The 16945-nt window shown below is 44.6% G+C and overlaps 2 protein-coding genes across 3 annotated transcripts; one reads left to right on the top strand and one right to left on the bottom strand.

Moving 5' to 3' along the window:
- Positions 1 to 199: 199 nt before the first annotated feature.
- On the bottom strand, positions 200 to 9107 carry LOC109765824 (disease resistance protein RPS2). 2 transcript variants are annotated; one of them, XM_045233909.2, is made up of 8 exons: positions 8056 to 9107; positions 7244 to 7325; positions 6699 to 6845; positions 6500 to 6590; positions 6323 to 6406; positions 4937 to 6178; positions 3824 to 4840; positions 200 to 3727 (listed from the first exon to the last, which is right to left on the bottom strand). In XM_045233909.2, exons 6-8 carry the CDS (start codon positions 6089 to 6091, stop codon positions 1091 to 1093), a joined length of 4809 nt encoding a protein of 1602 aa, XP_045089844.1. In that variant the 5' UTR covers positions 6092 to 6178; positions 6323 to 6406; positions 6500 to 6590; positions 6699 to 6845; positions 7244 to 7325; positions 8056 to 9107; the 3' UTR covers positions 200 to 1090. The 2 variants fall into 2 exon arrangements, with proteins under 2 accessions (XP_045089844.1, XP_045089845.1); XM_045233910.2 differs by having other exon boundaries at positions 6500 to 6845.
- Positions 9108 to 11639: 2532 nt separating this feature from the next.
- Positions 11640 to 16679, top strand: LOC109765830 (wall-associated receptor kinase 2-like). The gene is made up of 5 exons (XM_040385885.1): positions 11640 to 12707; positions 13477 to 13617; positions 13951 to 14841; positions 14962 to 14985; positions 15069 to 16679. Exons 1-5 carry the CDS (start codon positions 11696 to 11698, stop codon positions 16271 to 16273), a joined length of 3273 nt encoding a protein of 1090 aa, XP_040241819.1. The 5' UTR covers positions 11640 to 11695; the 3' UTR covers positions 16274 to 16679.
- The last annotated feature ends 266 nt before the right edge of the window (positions 16680 to 16945 follow it).

Below are 16945 nucleotides of genomic sequence, written 5' to 3'. Positions count from 1 at the left end.
ATACGCCTTTATCCATACGGCTTGATGTGCAGCAGCTGTGTTCATGAATGCTTGTTTTAGTCAGTCAGTTATCTGACAATGTACGCTTGTTGCAAGCTTCTGAATTATTTTCTGTACGGACTTTCCAATCCTTAAATCTCAGTCCTTTCTTCTGTACTGCAATGCTAGTAATTCCCTTCAGGTAAAGCCAATACAAGCATTTTCCAGCATACTCTGCAAAAACATAACACCGCTCTCTGACGAGGTTTTTAGATATCGGACCGGCCATCAGGTCCTACATATGTTCATATAAACAGAAAAAAGAATACTGTGCACAAAGCGCGCGCCATCCGACCGCGGTCAGGAGGATGAATGGAAGCATCTCTAGTTGATCTACACAAAGATAAAAAGCATGTCTCCTCTCAGCTTCCGTATCAATCAAGTTTACAACAAGCTTCATAGTTCCAGTCATTGTTGCTACAATGTTGGCTTCAGATAGAGCTTTTGAGGTTCAGAAGAATTCTAGTCCTCGTCGCTGCATCGTTGGCTTCAGAAGAGTTGAGCTTTCGATGTTTGGAATCTATAGCTAGTCCTTGCTGTTGCATCATTGGCTTCAGACAGCCTCCTCTGCACGGTTCCGGACAAGACAATTTGACAGTTGACTGTCCTTCCTGTTATACATACTGCCATTTTGTTGGAAATGACGATATCGACCACCTTGTAGGTACTGATCATGGCATTGCAATCTCATAGCCAAATTTAAGACAGGGTTACAAGAAAGATTTGACTTTAACCTTCAAAACATTCCAACCTGACCCAACGCTCAACATTATCCAGCCGTAACTCTTAACTCCTGCAACTTTCACGGCAAGCTGTGTGTCTGGAAAGCGAGGGGTGATTCATTGATTCCTCTCCTCCCCACACAGCTTCCTTCAAGCACCACCAGCTGAAATGAGAAAGGGGGCAACCTCCCCTGCATGACCTCAGACGAGATTCCGTCACAATTGCATACCCCTGCATAACTCTGTTGGAAATTATGATGCTGAGCACCTTGCAGCTACCATGCGTGCGCCAAGAGAGAAAGCATGGCAGTGTGGAATGGAGGGACTGATCATGATATTTCACTCACATAGCCAAATTTAAGACAATGTTGTAGGAAAGATTTGACACCTTCTTCACATTCCAACCTGTCCCAGCATTCGACATCATCAAACTGTAGCTCCTGCAGCTTTAGCGGCAAGCTGTGTATCTGGAAAGGGAGCCTGATCAACTCTGGAGACTTTGTGAGCACCAGCTGCTCCAGGGACGGGAACGTCACGTCGGGATCACAGATGGTGATCAGCTTTGGGTTGTCCGAAAGGCGCAGCTGTTTCAGGCAAGGAAATGTACCTTCAGATGCACTTGAACTCTCTTGACCTGTGCTCGTTATTTCACCGTGATGCACGGTCCTCCGAAATGCTTCCTTCATGTTGTCGCAGAAACGTGCCTCCAACTGCTCAAGGCAGGGCAGGTACATCGTCCAAGAGAGGTGCTCTAGCTTTGAGCAGCTATTCACATTCACACAAGTGAGCCTTGGAAACACAGACGCTGGAGACCTTCCCACCCATGTGATCTCTTTCAAGTTCACCAAAAACCACAGGAAGAGCTTATTCAGAGTACCAAAACAGTAGTTTGGTTCTTGTCTTCCTGTTATTTGCTCCATCTTGCTCCATATAATTTCCAGTTCAAACAAGGTTCGTCGTGCAAAGTCGGCTGAAAGAATATCAGAGAGGCATAAGGGGTGTGTTTCTTTGAGACTCCCCATAATTAAAGATCGAATGGGGAGATTAGCTGCGACATCTCTTAGTGATTCATACTCTGTGAAACCATCGGCCTCAATACCAGCTGCTTTCAACTGATCAAGGGTGCCCAACTCTTGGAATATTGCAGGGTTATAGTTGATAGAGCCTCCTCCACGATATGCCCGCCAAGTCCTCATGTCTATCACTTGCAAAGCTTTAAGGTTAGATATCACCTTCTTTGGTATTATTCGTATGTCCGTGCACTGCAAGTACAAGAACTTGAGCTTAATGAGCTTTCCAAAGCAGTCCGGCAATTGGTATATGTCAGGATTATGTGACAAATCAAGGTACTCCAAGTTCACTAAGGAGCATAATTCTTCAGGTATGTCCTTGAGAAGGTTCGTCCTCAAATCCAAATATGTCAGTGAAGCGAAATTCTTGATTGTTTCAACTATGCTTCCATCAAAATAATTATTTTGAAGGCATAATGTCATCAGTTTCATAGGGCCATGATCATTGCCAAAGGAAGGAAGTTTACTCATTCCATTCAACATCAACGAGATGTACTCAGCTTTGCCCCAAGGGATGCTAAATCTTTCTTCTGTGGCAACTTTTGCACGGACAAACCAATTGTTGTTATTCTCACCACAGCCACAAGAGATCCACAAAGCCATATCACGAATCACGTCATGCACTTTAACAGAACCATACCAATTTCCCCGGTTCTCTAATAAACATGCATCTCTAAGGTCGCCGATTAGACTATATGCTTGTGAGTAGGACCTTTGAATATCACACTCATCCAATAGACCTAAGCCCATCCAGCATTGTGCAAGGTCAGCTTTGATAATCTCCCAATCCTCTGGCCACAGTGCACAAGTCAAGAAACAATGTCTCAATGTGTCACTCCGTAAATTATCGTAACTAAACTTGAGTTGTCCGAAAATATTTTCTATAGACAGGGGATTATCCTCGTCACAACATGATCGTTGCATATGCTCGATAGCATATTCCCATTCAATCGGATCAGTTTTTGGATACATTGCCTTTCCAATAACTATCAAAGCTAATGGCAAACCCTTCAGCTCTTTCACAAGTTCTTTTGCAAGGGTTTCAATACGAGGACTTGAAGAAAGAGTTTCCTGACTGACCTTCTCTTTAAATAACTGCCATGCATCCTCCTCCTGCAGACAAGTGACTATTAACTCTTCCCTTACCTCCATTTGACCACAAACTTTTCTTAATCTTGTTGTAAGAACCACTTTTCTTTTGAGTTGGTTTACAATTCCAAGGGGATATGGTATGCCAACTGCTTGCAAATCAATTTGCTCCCAAAGGTCATCCAACAAAAGAAGAAAGCTTCTATTTTTCAGGAATTCGTAAATGATTTGGCATTGAGATTCCACATTAGCTCCTTCTGGCATTCTGAGCTTCTTTAGAATCTCCTCTTGGATGGTTTGCACTGAACACCCCTTGGAGGCTGTCACAAAGATAACATGCAAGGACATGCCTCCAAATGAGTTATTGATATTTTTCAAAAGATATGTTTTCCCCACTCCACCTGGACCCCATATTCCAATCATTCCCACAGGGTCATCATTAATGAATAGGAGAGCCTTTTGAAGATTACAGTTCTCAGCAGACATTGATGGACCGGGTATCTCTTGGGTAGGTGCCGGCACAGACTCAAGTGCAATATTATTATTATCGGGACAAGCCCTGAGACATTCTTGGATCTCAGAAAGCTTCTCAGTTGCCTCCATTCTGATATCCTTATTCAACTCATAGCCATTGAAGATTACCTGTGCACCAGAATTGATAATAGCAACTTTTTCCAGCCATCCATCCACCTCAATCGTGGATGTCCTGCCCTCTCGCTCGTCAGTCTCAATCCTACGGCGGATGTCATTGCTCCTTGCAAGCAAGCTTTTGTTGGCATCCTTAAGATCTTTCACAATCTTTCCTGTCTTCAGGGCAGGAATTTTCCATGTTAATTAATAGTAAAATTTGGCATTTATGAGCAGTTATAATTTTTTTAAATGATTTTTGGTGTAAAAACTTACCACAGACAATGGGTCATCCTTACAAAGGTTTGATTTCTTTACTGCCTGAATGACATTTTCCCACTGCATTGGATCTCTTTTTCTTCGCAATACCTTCCCAAAATGTATCAATTCTGATGGCAGACCTTGTAGTTCTTTGACAAGATCTATCACAAGGGCCCCGATGTGCGGATCCTCATTCAGATTTTCCTGACCAACCGTTTGTTTAAATAGCTGGAGTGCTTCACCATCTTCCAAGCGAGGCACTTCTATAGGCACCTTCACATCCATCAGATGACATACGTTTTCTGATCGTGACGTGATTATCACTTTCCTCTTGAATTGGCCCAGAATTCCAAGAGGATAAGGAATGCCAACTGCTTGCAGATCAATTTGCTCCCAAAGGTCATCCAACAGTATAAGAAAGCTCCTGTTTTTCAGGAAATTAAAAATCTTTTGGCTTTGAGATTCCACATTACCATCTGCTTTCATTCCGAGCTTCATTAGGAAATCTCCTTGGATCTTCTCCACTGAACACCCCCTAGAGGCCCTCACAAAGATAACATCAAATGAAATGCCTCCAGCAACAGCAATTGAGTTATTGATACTGTTCAGAAGATATGTTTTCCCAACTCCACCTGGACCCCATATTCCAATCATTCCCACAGGGTCATCCTTAATGAACTGGAGAGCCTCTTTAAGGTTACGGTTCTGGGAAGACATACAGGGGCCCGGTATCTCTTGGGCAGGAGGTGGCACTGACACAAATGCAATATTATTGGGACAAGCCCTGAGACATTCTTGGACCTGAGGAACCGTCTTGATTGCTTCCATAGTAACATCCTTTTTCAACTTGTTGCGCGCAAAGATTACCTCCACATCATAATTGATGGTATCCACTTGTTCCAGCCATTTGTTCACCTCATTCGTGGATGTCATGCCCTCCCGCTCGGAAGCCTTAATCTTATTATGGACATCTTTGCTCCTCGCAACCAAGTTGTTGGTGGCATCCTTGAGATTTTTCAAAGTCCTTCCACCCTAAGGCAAGAAAAAATTAATTAAAGCTAAAAGAGGGCATTAGGACCAGATAAAAATACATAACAAAATTTCAGTTTTGATGTACAACATACGTACCAAAGTTGGGTCTTTCTTTTGAAGGTTCAACTTCCTTACTGTACAAATGACATCTTCCCACTCCCCTGGATCGCTTTTACCTACCATTTGTTTCCCAAAATGTATTAAGTCTGACGGCACACCTTTTAGTTCCTTTACGAGATCATGAGCTATGGCCCTGATGTGGGGATCAGAATCAATATCTTCCTGACCAAAAGTTTGTGCAAATAGCTCGAAGGATTCAGTCTCACCCAAACCAGGCATCTCTATATATTCATTCACAAACATTCGGTCACATACAGTTTTTGATTGTGATGTGATTACCACTTTCCTCTTGAATTGGCCCTCAATTATTCCAAGAGGATGTGGAATGCCAACTTCTAGAAGGTCTAGGTTCTCATAAAGGCCATCCACCAACAGGAGAAAGTCTCTTGTCCTGAGTTGTTCTGATATGTTGGTGGCTGGATTTGGCACAACATCATCCTTTCTTATTTCGAGACGTTGTATAATTTGAGCTTGAATATTTCGTACCAAGGATTCTCTGGAGGCCGTAACAAAGATAACAAAATATGGAGGGTTAGGTCCAACAAAGGAGTTGTTGATCTTGTTCAGGAGATGTGTGTTCCCAACTCCATCTGGACCCCATATTCCAATCATTCCAACTTGATTATTGATGCTCTCGCAAGCAGTCTGGAGAATACTGTCTTGACTTGCCAGTTGAGCGGAATGGATGGGGATATCTATGACAGAAGGTGGCGGTGGTCTGACTGTAGAATTACTGGGTATACTGTCAAGACATGCGCGCACTTCACGTCGCGCCTCAACTGCTCTCTTAGCAATTTTGTAGTTGGCGCAGCAATTTAGGGAGCAACATTTAGAAATTATGCGTCTGTCATCATAATGTTGATGGTTTCTCCTTTCTTCAGATATAGCTTGATTTGCCCTTTTCACCCAAGAATCTGCATCATCTGTTGCTACCAAGCCATTCGGGGTGCCAGTTCGGATCTCGCCTTGGACACCACTTCGTCTGCCAATCAAAGTCTGAGTATCCCTATCATGATCTCGCACGTATTTGCCAGGGTTGAAGCAATACATTGCATGTCTGAAGAAAATATCTCTGAATGGACTTATGACCGTGCCAATAGCAGCACCAAACCAACTACCCACAGCCGCCATTGTTGCAACTAGTTTAAAGAAAAATACAAGCAAAATACTGAAAAACGAATTGGCCTGTCCAGCTATCAAAATGGGAAGAAGAATGCCCTGCAAATAAATTATCAGAAATGAATATCAACTGACATTAAAGTGTAGGTTTTGACATTTTTAACACTCACAACATCAAGCGCAATCATTAAATTTAGTTATACGAGCTCAGAAGTTCATCAACAATAAGGAAAAAGAAATTACCTGCTGATAAGAAATGGAATTAAATAGATTCCAAGCTCATTGTGAAAGATGTAGTACATGACTTATGCTACCACAGTTTGAATTCTAGAAACAAGTCAGAATATTTAAAAGTTAGAACAAATACATGATCACATTATAACCATGGGAAATGGAAAACAAAGATTATTAGAGAAATACTTGGTGTGGATCTCCTCTTTACAGAAGTTGCTTCAGGAAGATCAGATTTTATCACGACACATAATAAAGTAATTTCCCTTTCTAAAAGTTACTTCAAGAACAACAACTTCAAGTCAGAATATTCAAAATATTAGAACTAATAAAAGATTACATTATAACCATGGGAAGGAAAAACAAAGATTATTAGCGAAGTACTTACCGTGGATCTTCTGTTTCCAGAAGTTGCTTCAAGAAAAGTACGCTTTGTCACAAAACAAAGCAATTTCCTCTTTCTAGAAGATACTATGCAAGAAGATCAGGTTTTCTCAAGAGGAATCAAGATAATTTCCGTATGTTCCCTTGGAGACTGGATCAAGGAAAGAGCAAGTGGAGAAGATCAAGGTACAGAATGAAAATAAGAGTCAAAGAAATTCATTGCAAGTTTTCGTTTCTCTCTCTGAAATAGCACAATGAAGAAGGTACTTTTCAGCCGTCCAATAAGGATAATCAAAGATGCAAGAACACAGAAAACTTATTCTGGTATTATATCAACATAGACGAAAAGTGCAACCAGAGTTCACTATTTTGTAAAGCACCAGACACTCAACTAGGGATAGTACATTTGATGGGATCCAGCATCTAAAAGTGGAACTGTAATGCAGCAACTCAAACAGGGGAGCTTTCAGGAGTCGCAATAGGCAAAAGGAGACAAGTAGGTACGGAAATGAGCCATGGAACTTAGAGGGATGCAATGAAGAGATCTACCTTGTGCAGACAAAAGTGACGGAGTGTGCAGAAGTGGATGCGAGATCCGTTGCAAGGGAGGGGGGATTAGTCAACGGGCAAGCTGCAAAAGAAGAGAAGGAAGGATCAAAATGGAGTACAGCCAACAGCTCTAGTACTTGGAACGTTCAATGATTGACTAATAGTTTATAGCTGGTGAATTACATATACAATGAAATATAGAACTCGGACGGCTAACAGCGAGCAAATCATATACATCCGGTGTCACGACCTTTGGCCTATTCAATCTGAAATATACGGTCAAAGGTGAAAGTCACATCTTGCAAATCTTAAGAACCACATATTGGCTGGTTTGGTGAGCTGCTATTCCTATTATTTAATCATGCAAGCACCCATCAATCCAGGTTCATTATGCACATTCACTGAATCCAAAGATTAGCACCATAGTTATCCTTTAGATGTCCAGGCTGCTTGCAATATTTAACATAAGTTGCCTGTATCTAAATCAGTACATGTTTGCAGCACCAATTTTCAGTCTTGGTTAACATTTCTGAAGGCCAGCCATAGGGAGAATAGAAAATGATTAATGAGAATAGTACTCCCTCCGTTCCTAAATAGTTGTCTTTCTAGACATTTCAAATGACTACCACATACGGATGTATGTAGACATATTTTAGAGTGTAGATTCACTCATTTTGCTCCGTATGTAGCCACGAGTTGAAATGTCTAGAAAGACAACTATTTAGGAACGGAGGGAGTAGAACATTAGTTGCATCCAAGATGTGGAAGGACAACTCCTTTTTTTTTTGTGGGCAGTGGAAGGATAAGTTCACCTGCAGGCAGACGAACAAGTCCAAGGAGAAACCGCCCGGTCGACGGTAGGCTCTTAAATTCTGGCCTGATTTGCAGCTGAAACTGCTAGATTCTCTCACTGCCGTTGGTCCACTGTCCGCAGACCCTGCAAAACAAGGCTCGCAAATTCAGCAAGACACTCCGAATGCGGATGAGTAAATTCGTCGAACAGTTGGCGTGCAGACACCGGCGCAGTGGAGCAGCACGTCGGCAAGTCACCGTTGGCTTAATGGCTTCGCGCCGGTCCAGGACTCCAGGCTGCGCCGCCCGTTTCCTTTGTAGAAGGAATGGCGAGCGGCCAGATGTCGGCGGCTGGCGGCTGCGTTCGGAGGAACCGTCGGTGTGCGATGCCGCTGTTGGGGGTGGAACATGAATGCCCCTCTCACCAACGTCGCCTCTGCGCTGAGTAGCGCCCTCTCTCCCACCCCGCCCGTTGGCATCCTCTCTTCTGCCCTGCCCATGTCCATGGCATGGAGCTCGGGCTGCCGGCTGCGGCGAGCTCGGCTGCGCAGGCGACACGGCGCGTGTAAAAACAGTTCCATTCGTTGACTGCCATTGTTTTTACAGTTCTATTTTTTCTTTCCATGCGAAGAATATTATTGTAGCTATATACTAAAAAGAAAATTTTGCGGGGATATAGTTGTAAAAAAAATTCATACCTAGTACTGTAAATGGTTAGGTATGAAAAAAATTTACAACCACCTTCCATCCTTACTATATCCTCCTGTTGAAGCTTTCCCGTTTTATGTTCAGTCTTCAATAATTCACTGTTCACTACCTTACTACAAGGAGGCAAATTTTCATCTATGAGTGTCTCTTTTCTGGAAAGGTACTGTTTCTTTTTTTGAGAATCTGGAAAGGTACTGTTAACCGGGGTTTTTGAATTTTTGCCCCCACTTACTTTGCACTTCGATAATTTGCCACTCTTTACATAGTAATTGATCTGTGGCCATTGTTTACTTTGTACTTTGATCTTTTGCCCTGTGTCGGACGGGTCCCATGTAAAATGACTAAAGTATCCCTGCCCTATAGATTGACCATGCGGACCCTCTCGCCGGCAACAACGCCAGGAGACGGCGGCCAAGCCCCGCTCTGCCTCTCCCTTGGTTGATCTGCACCATGACCGCCGGCTCACAACCGCGAGTCATGACCACGCAGGTGCTGGGCGGACACCAGAACACGCGCCGGCGGGGGCACACGCTGGTGCGGTGCTCCAGCAACTGAAACGCGCCCATCAACCGCGCCGACGTGTTTCTAGTGGATCCGGTGGCCGTAGTCGCGCATACCTCCACTGCCTCGTCGCCCACAACATGATGATGGAAGAGCCGTTGTTCTCGCCCCGAAGACCACGTGGCTGCTCCTCTGCTTCTTCTCCATGGGCCGTGGCGCCGCTCCCCTCTCAACTCCGGCGAGCACAAGCAGCGGCAGCAGCACGCGGCGCTGGCGAGCATGTACACGCTGTACATAAACAAGCTAGCCAAGAACAGGCTGCTTGATGGATTCTTTGGAAGACAAGCACGTACACTGCTTAATAGATTCCAGCGAGTTACACAACACGCAGCCAACGCACGCGGAAGCATATCGATTCCATCGACACACAGACGCGCCGCGGACAGATTGGAGCAGAGCGGCGCCCCACATCGCCGACGGCATCTGGTACTCCGGCAGCGCGGCCGCGGACAGACCGGAGGAGAGTGGCGCAAGGAGGAGGGGGAGGCGGCCATCGGCAGAGGCGACAGCGGCGGCTCATCCCCTTCCGATTTGATTTCACCTGGATGCGCTGGTCAAACCAACACAAAGGGTATTTTGGTCCACTGTTTTATGCACATATTAGGTCAACCAGTTGCAAGTATTGTTTTTATGATAAAAAGTGGCAAAGGATCAACGTGCAAAGTAAAGAGTGGCAATAGATTAATTACAATATAAGACGTGGCAAATTATCAAAGTACAAAGTAAGTGGTGGCAAAAAAAAACCCACAACCAAGAGATGTGTCTTTTGTAAACAGACATAATCCCATGATCATAGCCCCCATTGCCAAAATCTAATATATACTTTATTTAACATTTGATATAATTTGACTACTGTGCTTTTCAGGGTGATGTGTGGCCATAGTAATATTTCTTATAGGTGCATTGAGTTTGTAGGGAAACGGGCATCCTAGAAATATTGTTCATTTTCTGTGTTTTTGAAGAAAACCCCACGTCTGGTCCAAGCTCATAGAAATGAGTCAGATCTATTATTTAAGTTGGTAAATGTTGGAAGATGGTCCGTCGCACGGGGGCATATATGCATGCAGCCGTGTGATTGCATCAAGATTACGGAAAGTGGTTTTGTGATTAGAGCTTAATTACTGCATGCATGCAACTTTTGGCAGAGAGTGCATGCCCCACCCACTTCACCTCCCATGCTTTTCCTTTTGACTTGTAAATCTGAATCTATTGTATCTTTTGAACTGATAGTTTAAATTAAGTTTCGTTTACATATCCGTGTTCTTTGAGACGAGAGCTTTAGAATAAGACCAATTTTGAATACGTTTTGACACGCTTTTAAAGTTTCATTATGTTTCAACTGCTAAAACTTAATAGAAATGAACGAAAAAATTAGTAAGTTTCAAAACTAAAACATAAAACCATGTGGGGGGGGGGGGGGGGGGGGGCAACGTTTTGACAAGTTTTTAAAACTTCAGCAAGTTTCAACTACTAAAAAGAAACGCAAATTTCAAAATTTGCTAAAACTTTGTAAAACTTAATATTACGACTATCAAGTTTTAATATTTAAAAATTGGTATTTTTTTGAAAAGATGTCGAAATGTATTCAAAATTGGTCTTGTCGATAAACACTTGTTACAACGAACACAAATATGCAAACGAAACTTAATTTGAACTTTCGGTTCAGAAGATACAATCGATCCAAATTTACAAGACAAAAGGAAAAGCATGGGAGGTGAGATGGGTGTGTCAAAAGGTGGCATGCAAGGACCTAGTGCGGCGATTAAAATTAATGACATAAACTAGTGCATCAGTCTTGAAGCAAATGAGTGGTCAGATGCATACGTGTGCCTCGGACATGTGTGCCCCTGCGAATTTATGAGCACTGACATGCATCCTATTACAATCCTATAGCCTAATTTCTATGTTTTGTTTTGCTCTATCCGAATGAGCCCTAAAGAGGAACAATCAGGAATAAGATAAGGTAACACGTTTCCTTGGCATCAAAGGAATCAGAAGCTTCATCCATGGTTATCTTCTAATTTGTTCATACTGCTCTTTGGGGAAAGTTAAACCAAAAAAAAAAGCATTCATGCGCGTGTTAGGTGACAAAGTGAACGCAGTTAATTAATAATGCGAGCATGCATGCAACATGCATTCATGAAGAAACCTTCAGGCTCAACTGAAGTTGTTTACTTATCAGTAGTTCAACTTTTCCCAGCTGGCTGAGATGCTCAACCGAAGTTGCTTAACGGTAGGTGACATGTGAACGCTGCAGGATGGCTTCCCTGCCGGAACATTGAGCGACCTTATAACTAGAGATGGATCAGTGACAAGTTGGCCGGTGTGGCAGAAGCACAGTGACCGGAACGGAGCCACCGTGAAGCTCGCTTGCTGCCCTATATAGATTCAATGGCGCGCCGGAGAACCGCCGTGTCATTCACGACGCCGGTAGTAGCGCTCGTTGTGTCGTGCTCGTGCATGGTGATCGCCTCCGGAGCCCAGGCGGCGCCGGTGATCGGGATGCCGGGCTGCGAGACCAGGTGCGGCAACATGAGCGTGCCGTACCCGTTCGGCATCGGCCTGGACAGCCGGTGCTACATGCCAGGGTTCAACCTAACCTGCGACCACGGGCGGCTCCTCCTCGGCAACCTGCGGGTCATCGAATCCATCGACCCCAATTTCTACATGCTGACCGTCGTCCACGTCGGCGACGTTCCGACAGACGGCGCCGGGCGCGGCATGTTCGGCGGCGGAGGAGGCGTCCTCGGCGACGACGGGCCGTACGCGCTGTCGTCCGCCGGGAACCAGCTCGTCCTGGTGGGCTGCAACGTGCGGGCGACGCTGAGGAGCGGCAACGTCACCATGAGCAGCTGCTCCTCCTTGTGCCCCAATGGCTTCGACGGGCACACGGAGATGCTGTCGAGGCTGGACACCAGCATGCTCTGCTCCGGCATCGGGTGCTGCCAGGCGCGCGTCGTCGTCGACCGCGAGGTGGCTCCCGGAGAAAAGCAGCTCGTCCCCGTCACCTCCTACGACGTGCAGCTCGAGTACTTCGGGAGTAACCGCAGCCGCGACGGCGGGCGGTGGCCGCCCCGAGTGTTCATCGCCAGGGACGAGTGGTTCTCGCCGTGGAGCGTCTCGCAGCAGCTGTCGTCGGACCCGCAGGCCGCCGCGTCAATAGAAGTTCCCGTTTTCCTCAGCTGGGAGGTCATCGTTAGGGGTGCCCACCACGACGACGACGACGACGACGATGACGCAGACGCTGGTTCCTTGCCGGCCTGGGAGTGTCCTAGGGACGCGGCCCGCAAGGCGGTCTGCAAGAGCAACCACACTGGGTGCAATAGAGGTGAAAGAGGCGGCTACAAGTGCTACTGCAGAACGGGCTACGAGGGCAACCCCTACATCACCAACGGATGCCAAGGTTAGAACCACCGTTTTCCCCAACAAATTTACTGGATGTAAGTCGCTGAATTTAGAATTTAGGTTAGTCGATTCGGTTGAGAAGGAAGCAGCAGCTGCAGAGCACCGGGGCCGCAGGCGGCAGGTTTGGTCTCGTCTATCTTAGAGTGCAAGGGGGGAGAGAGTGCAGGGGAAGAAGTCTCCTTGTCTATCTTAGGGTGCAGGGGGTGCTGGGGAAGAAGTCTCCTTGTCTTTCTTAGAGTGTGTGTGTGGGGGGGGGGGGGGGGGGGGGGGGGGGGGGGTTGCAGGTTCACCAGAGAAAATCGGGTAAATCGAAAGATTTAGAGAGATGGCCGGAGGCGGCGGCAAGCCTGGCAATGGTGGAAGGTTGAGGGGAGGGCGGGGCGGCGAGGCGGTCGCGGGCGGAGGAGGAATGCGGTTCGGCTTGGGCTGGAGGGCGGCCAGAGGAATAACAGATCGTGGTAAGGAAGGTGATGAATAGATTTCTTCAGGATGGAGGTAGAAGGAGATCCAACCATTTTTTTTCCATCCAACGGCTGAAAGCGAATTTACTGACCCAAAAAACAAATACAGTCGACTTGGCTCTAGCCATTCCTTTCCCTAAACCCTTTTTTCTCATCCATTGGATTGATATTTTTGATGGTTAGATTGATTGGATTTATGTTTAGATAATGTATTCAGAATAATATTATCGTAGTTAAATATGTGGTTAATTTCGGAATTTAACCTGCTTTATACACGCTGACTTACTAGATTATATGTGTATGCAGACATTGACGAGTGTGAGAATTCAAAAAAGAATGGGTGCTTCGGCAAATGTACCAATACAGACGGGTCATTTCAATGTGAATGTTCATATGGAACCCGTGGGGACGCCTACTCGCCGGGTGGCTGCTTCAGTGTTCTCACACGTGAGTAACATTTCCACTACTTGATTTGGGGAGAACATCATTTTCTTTCTTTCACACTTCTCCTTTCGAGCAGCTAAAGTATATTGATATTTTTCTAGGAATAAAGTATATTGATATTGATGTTCATGGTTAATCAATCTTAGAAACATGGCCGGACTATCTATTAAATTAGCTATATAATTTTGCACATTGTCATCTCTAAAGTTGCATCACTGGAAAGGAAAAAAAACTAAAGTTGCCTACAACGTTTATATGCTCTTTAGAATTATGTTTGTGCTGAGATTGATCAATTAAATGAATAATGATTATCGAGGTTTTTGTGTCCACTTGCAGGTGAATGTAGCAGGTCGTGCGGCAATGTGAGTGTGCCATACCCATTCGGCATTGGGCCAGCCGAGTGCTACATGCCAGGGTTTAACCTCACATGTGACACAAGCCAACACCCCCCGCGGCTGATGCTTGGCAGCCTGCAAGTCATTGACATATCCCTTCATAACAACACCATGCATGTAATCAACAGCGACAGGGTCCTTGACATCCATAGTGGCATAGGAAAACAAACCTTCACATTTGAGAGCACGGGCCATGGAGACAAGGTGCCTTACTCGTTGTCGACAAGGAACGAGCTCATCCTCATGGGGTGCGGCGTGCAGACAGTGCTGTCCGGGGCGGGCAACCCAGCAATCTTGAGTGGTTGCTCTTCTTTTTGCTCCCCAAACATCGAGAATCGCACCTACGCCATCACCTCAATGGTGCCACCTGCAGCAGGAGGTAGTAGCAATGATGACGACCAATACTGCTATGGCATGGGCTGCTGCCAGGCACGCATCTCTATGTCTAACGATGGAATGCCCCATGAATTATGGATTGATTGGATGGACCCCAATACTGCAGCAGATGAGACATCATCACACTCCTATGCATTCATTGCACAAGAAGGGTGGTTCGACAAGCATCGGGTATCAGCCCAGCTATTGCGCTCATCGTCGACAAAATATTTTGTGCCAAGCTTGGAGGTCCCCATGGTTCTAGATTGGGAGGTTTTGCAGTTGCAACCCATTGGCTCACGGGCGGTAGCTAATGTAAGCTCACGACATCAATATCTCAAGTGTCCTGACATGTGCAGGAGCAAGAACAGCCTCTGCAAACAAGGGATCAGAGGATATTCATGTCACTGTAGTGAGGATTACCACGGCAACGCGTACGTTATTGACGGATGCAAAGGTTAGAACACATGCTCCTATTTCATGGCTAAGTAGTCTTTGCTATACTATTGTACATGTAATTAAGCAGTTGATTTAATTCCTACTTGCTTTCCCTTTCCTTTTTTCTTGTCTCCAACAGGACGTAGGCAAACATACTTTAAAGGTGAGTGCACTACAACAACATTTCTCCTAAATGCGTGGTACATGTAGGAGAAAATGAGTAACTATATTGTGTATATTTTTTAGGTATGAGCATCATAATAGGAGCTGCTATTGGGGCCGGACTCGTACTTCTAGTTCTTGCCGGATTTTTCAGTACCAAGAAATTAAAACATCATAGGGCTGAATTGTTGAAACGAAAGTTCTTCCAACTAAACCGTGGACAATTGTTGCAGCAATTGGTATCCCAAAGTGTTGGTATTGCAGAAAGAATGATCATATCCTTGGAAGAGCTAGAGAAGGCGACCCACAATTTTGATAAAGATCTTGTGATTGGTGGCGGAGGGCATGGTATTGTTTATAAAGGGATTTTATCAAACCAACACATTGTAGCCATCAAGAAACCCAAGAAGGTGTTTCAGAAGGAGATCAATGATTTTATAAATGAGGTGGCAATACTGTCGCAAATCAACCATCGAAATGTAGTTAAACTCTACGGTTGTTGCCTTGAAACTGAAGTCCCAATGTTGGTCTATGAGTTCATATCCAATGGAACCCTTTCTGAGCATCTTCATGTCAAAGGACCAAGATCATTGCCATGGGGTGATAGGTTGCGGATAGCCATTGAAACAGCCAAATCTCTTGCCTATCTTCACTCAACTGCTTCAATACCTATCATACATAGAGATGTCAAGTCTGCTAACATACTTTTGGATGATACTTTGACAGCAAAGGTTGCAGACTTTGGATCTTCAAGGTACATTCCGATGGAGAAATCTGGGGTAATGACCGGGGCTCAAGGTACAAAGGGATATTGGGACCCTATGTACTTTTACACCGGGCGGCTAACTGAGAAAAGTGATGTATACAGTTTTGGGGCCGTCCTCGTGGAACTGCTAACTCGGAAGAAACCATTTTCATATTCTTCCTCTGATGGCGAGGGTCTTGTTTTACATTTTGTTACGTTGTTTGAAGAAGGCAATTTGAACCAGATATTGGACCCACAAGCTATAGAGGAAGGTGGCAAGGAAGTCAACAAAGTGGCTACTATTGCGGTAGCATGCATAAAACTAAGAGGAGAGGATCGTCCAACCATGAGGCAAGTGGAGTTGACACTAGAAAGCCTCCGTGCATCCGAGGATTACACCTTAGATAATGTCGTGGAGAAGAAAGTTGAGAATAAACATGTCATGATAGACATTACATTTACTGGAGACAAAAGAAGCAACAACTCAACCAGGCGATACAGTATGGAAGAAGAGTTCATGTTATCCGCAAGATATCCTCGGTAGTTTTGCTTACGTGCACTACTTGGAAACTCAAGCTAAATAGGATTGGTACTTGGCAATTGTTTGAGATGGTTTGACAAAAAAAACAGTAACGTGACATGGCAACTTGGAATATTTTAACTTATAGTGATTGGCGATGTTCCTGTTCACGTGACTCGGTTGCATTTCTTTCACCTAGTAACATAAAGTGGGACTCTAGTTAGTAGCTCAAGTGGCACTGTTATGTTTTCTGGGCAATTATTGATAGATCAATGAATTTCGTAAAGTTGGGGCATTGCACATTTAACACCTACCAGTTACCCCTCTCGGGGTACTTGGCTTTGTTGTATTATGCAATATGATGTTGCTAGACGTATCATGCTAGTTGATGAGTCCAAAAGAAATTTAAAGCATGTCTTGAGTTTTGATATTTTAATTATTCATATTTATTTTTAGTTTCTTTGATATGCAACATTGTACATATTGCGTTGGTGCATCCAACTCCGTGGAAGTTTTTGGCAATGTTTGTCCTATGAGATACCTATAGCTTGAATGATTATCAATGGTTTTGACTGAACAATTTTTTCCATCTTCAACATCTTTGTTTTGCATTGCTTGAAATAATAAATTATTGAGAGTGCACCAGGAACAAAAAGTAGAATGCACGGCCACTAGCAACCGACATAGTGATGAATA

This window comes from Aegilops tauschii, chromosome 3, assembly GCF_002575655.3.
Source record: "Aegilops tauschii subsp. strangulata cultivar AL8/78 chromosome 3, Aet v6.0, whole genome shotgun sequence".
Classification (NCBI taxonomy): Eukaryota; Viridiplantae; Streptophyta; class Magnoliopsida; order Poales; family Poaceae; genus Aegilops; species Aegilops tauschii.
Note: the sequence above shows the minus strand (reverse complement) of the source record. Positions and strands in the feature narration are given on the sequence as shown.

Excerpts from the sequence above, each read along its gene's own strand:
- LOC109765824 (XM_045233910.2), bottom strand. The coding sequence starts at position 6,091 with ATGGCGGCTGTGGGTAGTTGGTTTGGTGCTGCTATTGGCACGGTCATA. Across the intron at positions 4,841-4,936 it reads AAAAGAAAGACCCAACTTTG|GGTGGAAGGACTTTGAAAAA; the intron begins GTACGTATGTTG and ends TTCTTGCCTTAG. Across the intron at positions 3,728-3,823 it reads AGGATGACCCATTGTCTGTG|ACAGGAAAGATTGTGAAAGA; the intron begins GTAAGTTTTTAC and ends CCTGCCCTGAAG.
- LOC109765830 (XM_040385885.1), top strand. The coding sequence starts at position 11,696 with ATGGCGCGCCGGAGAACCGCCGTGTCATTCACGACGCCGGTAGTAGCG. Across the intron at positions 12,708-13,476 it reads CATCACCAACGGATGCCAAG|ACATTGACGAGTGTGAGAAT; the intron begins GTTAGAACCACC and ends ATGTGTATGCAG. Across the intron at positions 14,842-14,961 it reads CGTTATTGACGGATGCAAAG|GACGTAGGCAAACATACTTT; the intron begins GTTAGAACACAT and ends TGTCTCCAACAG.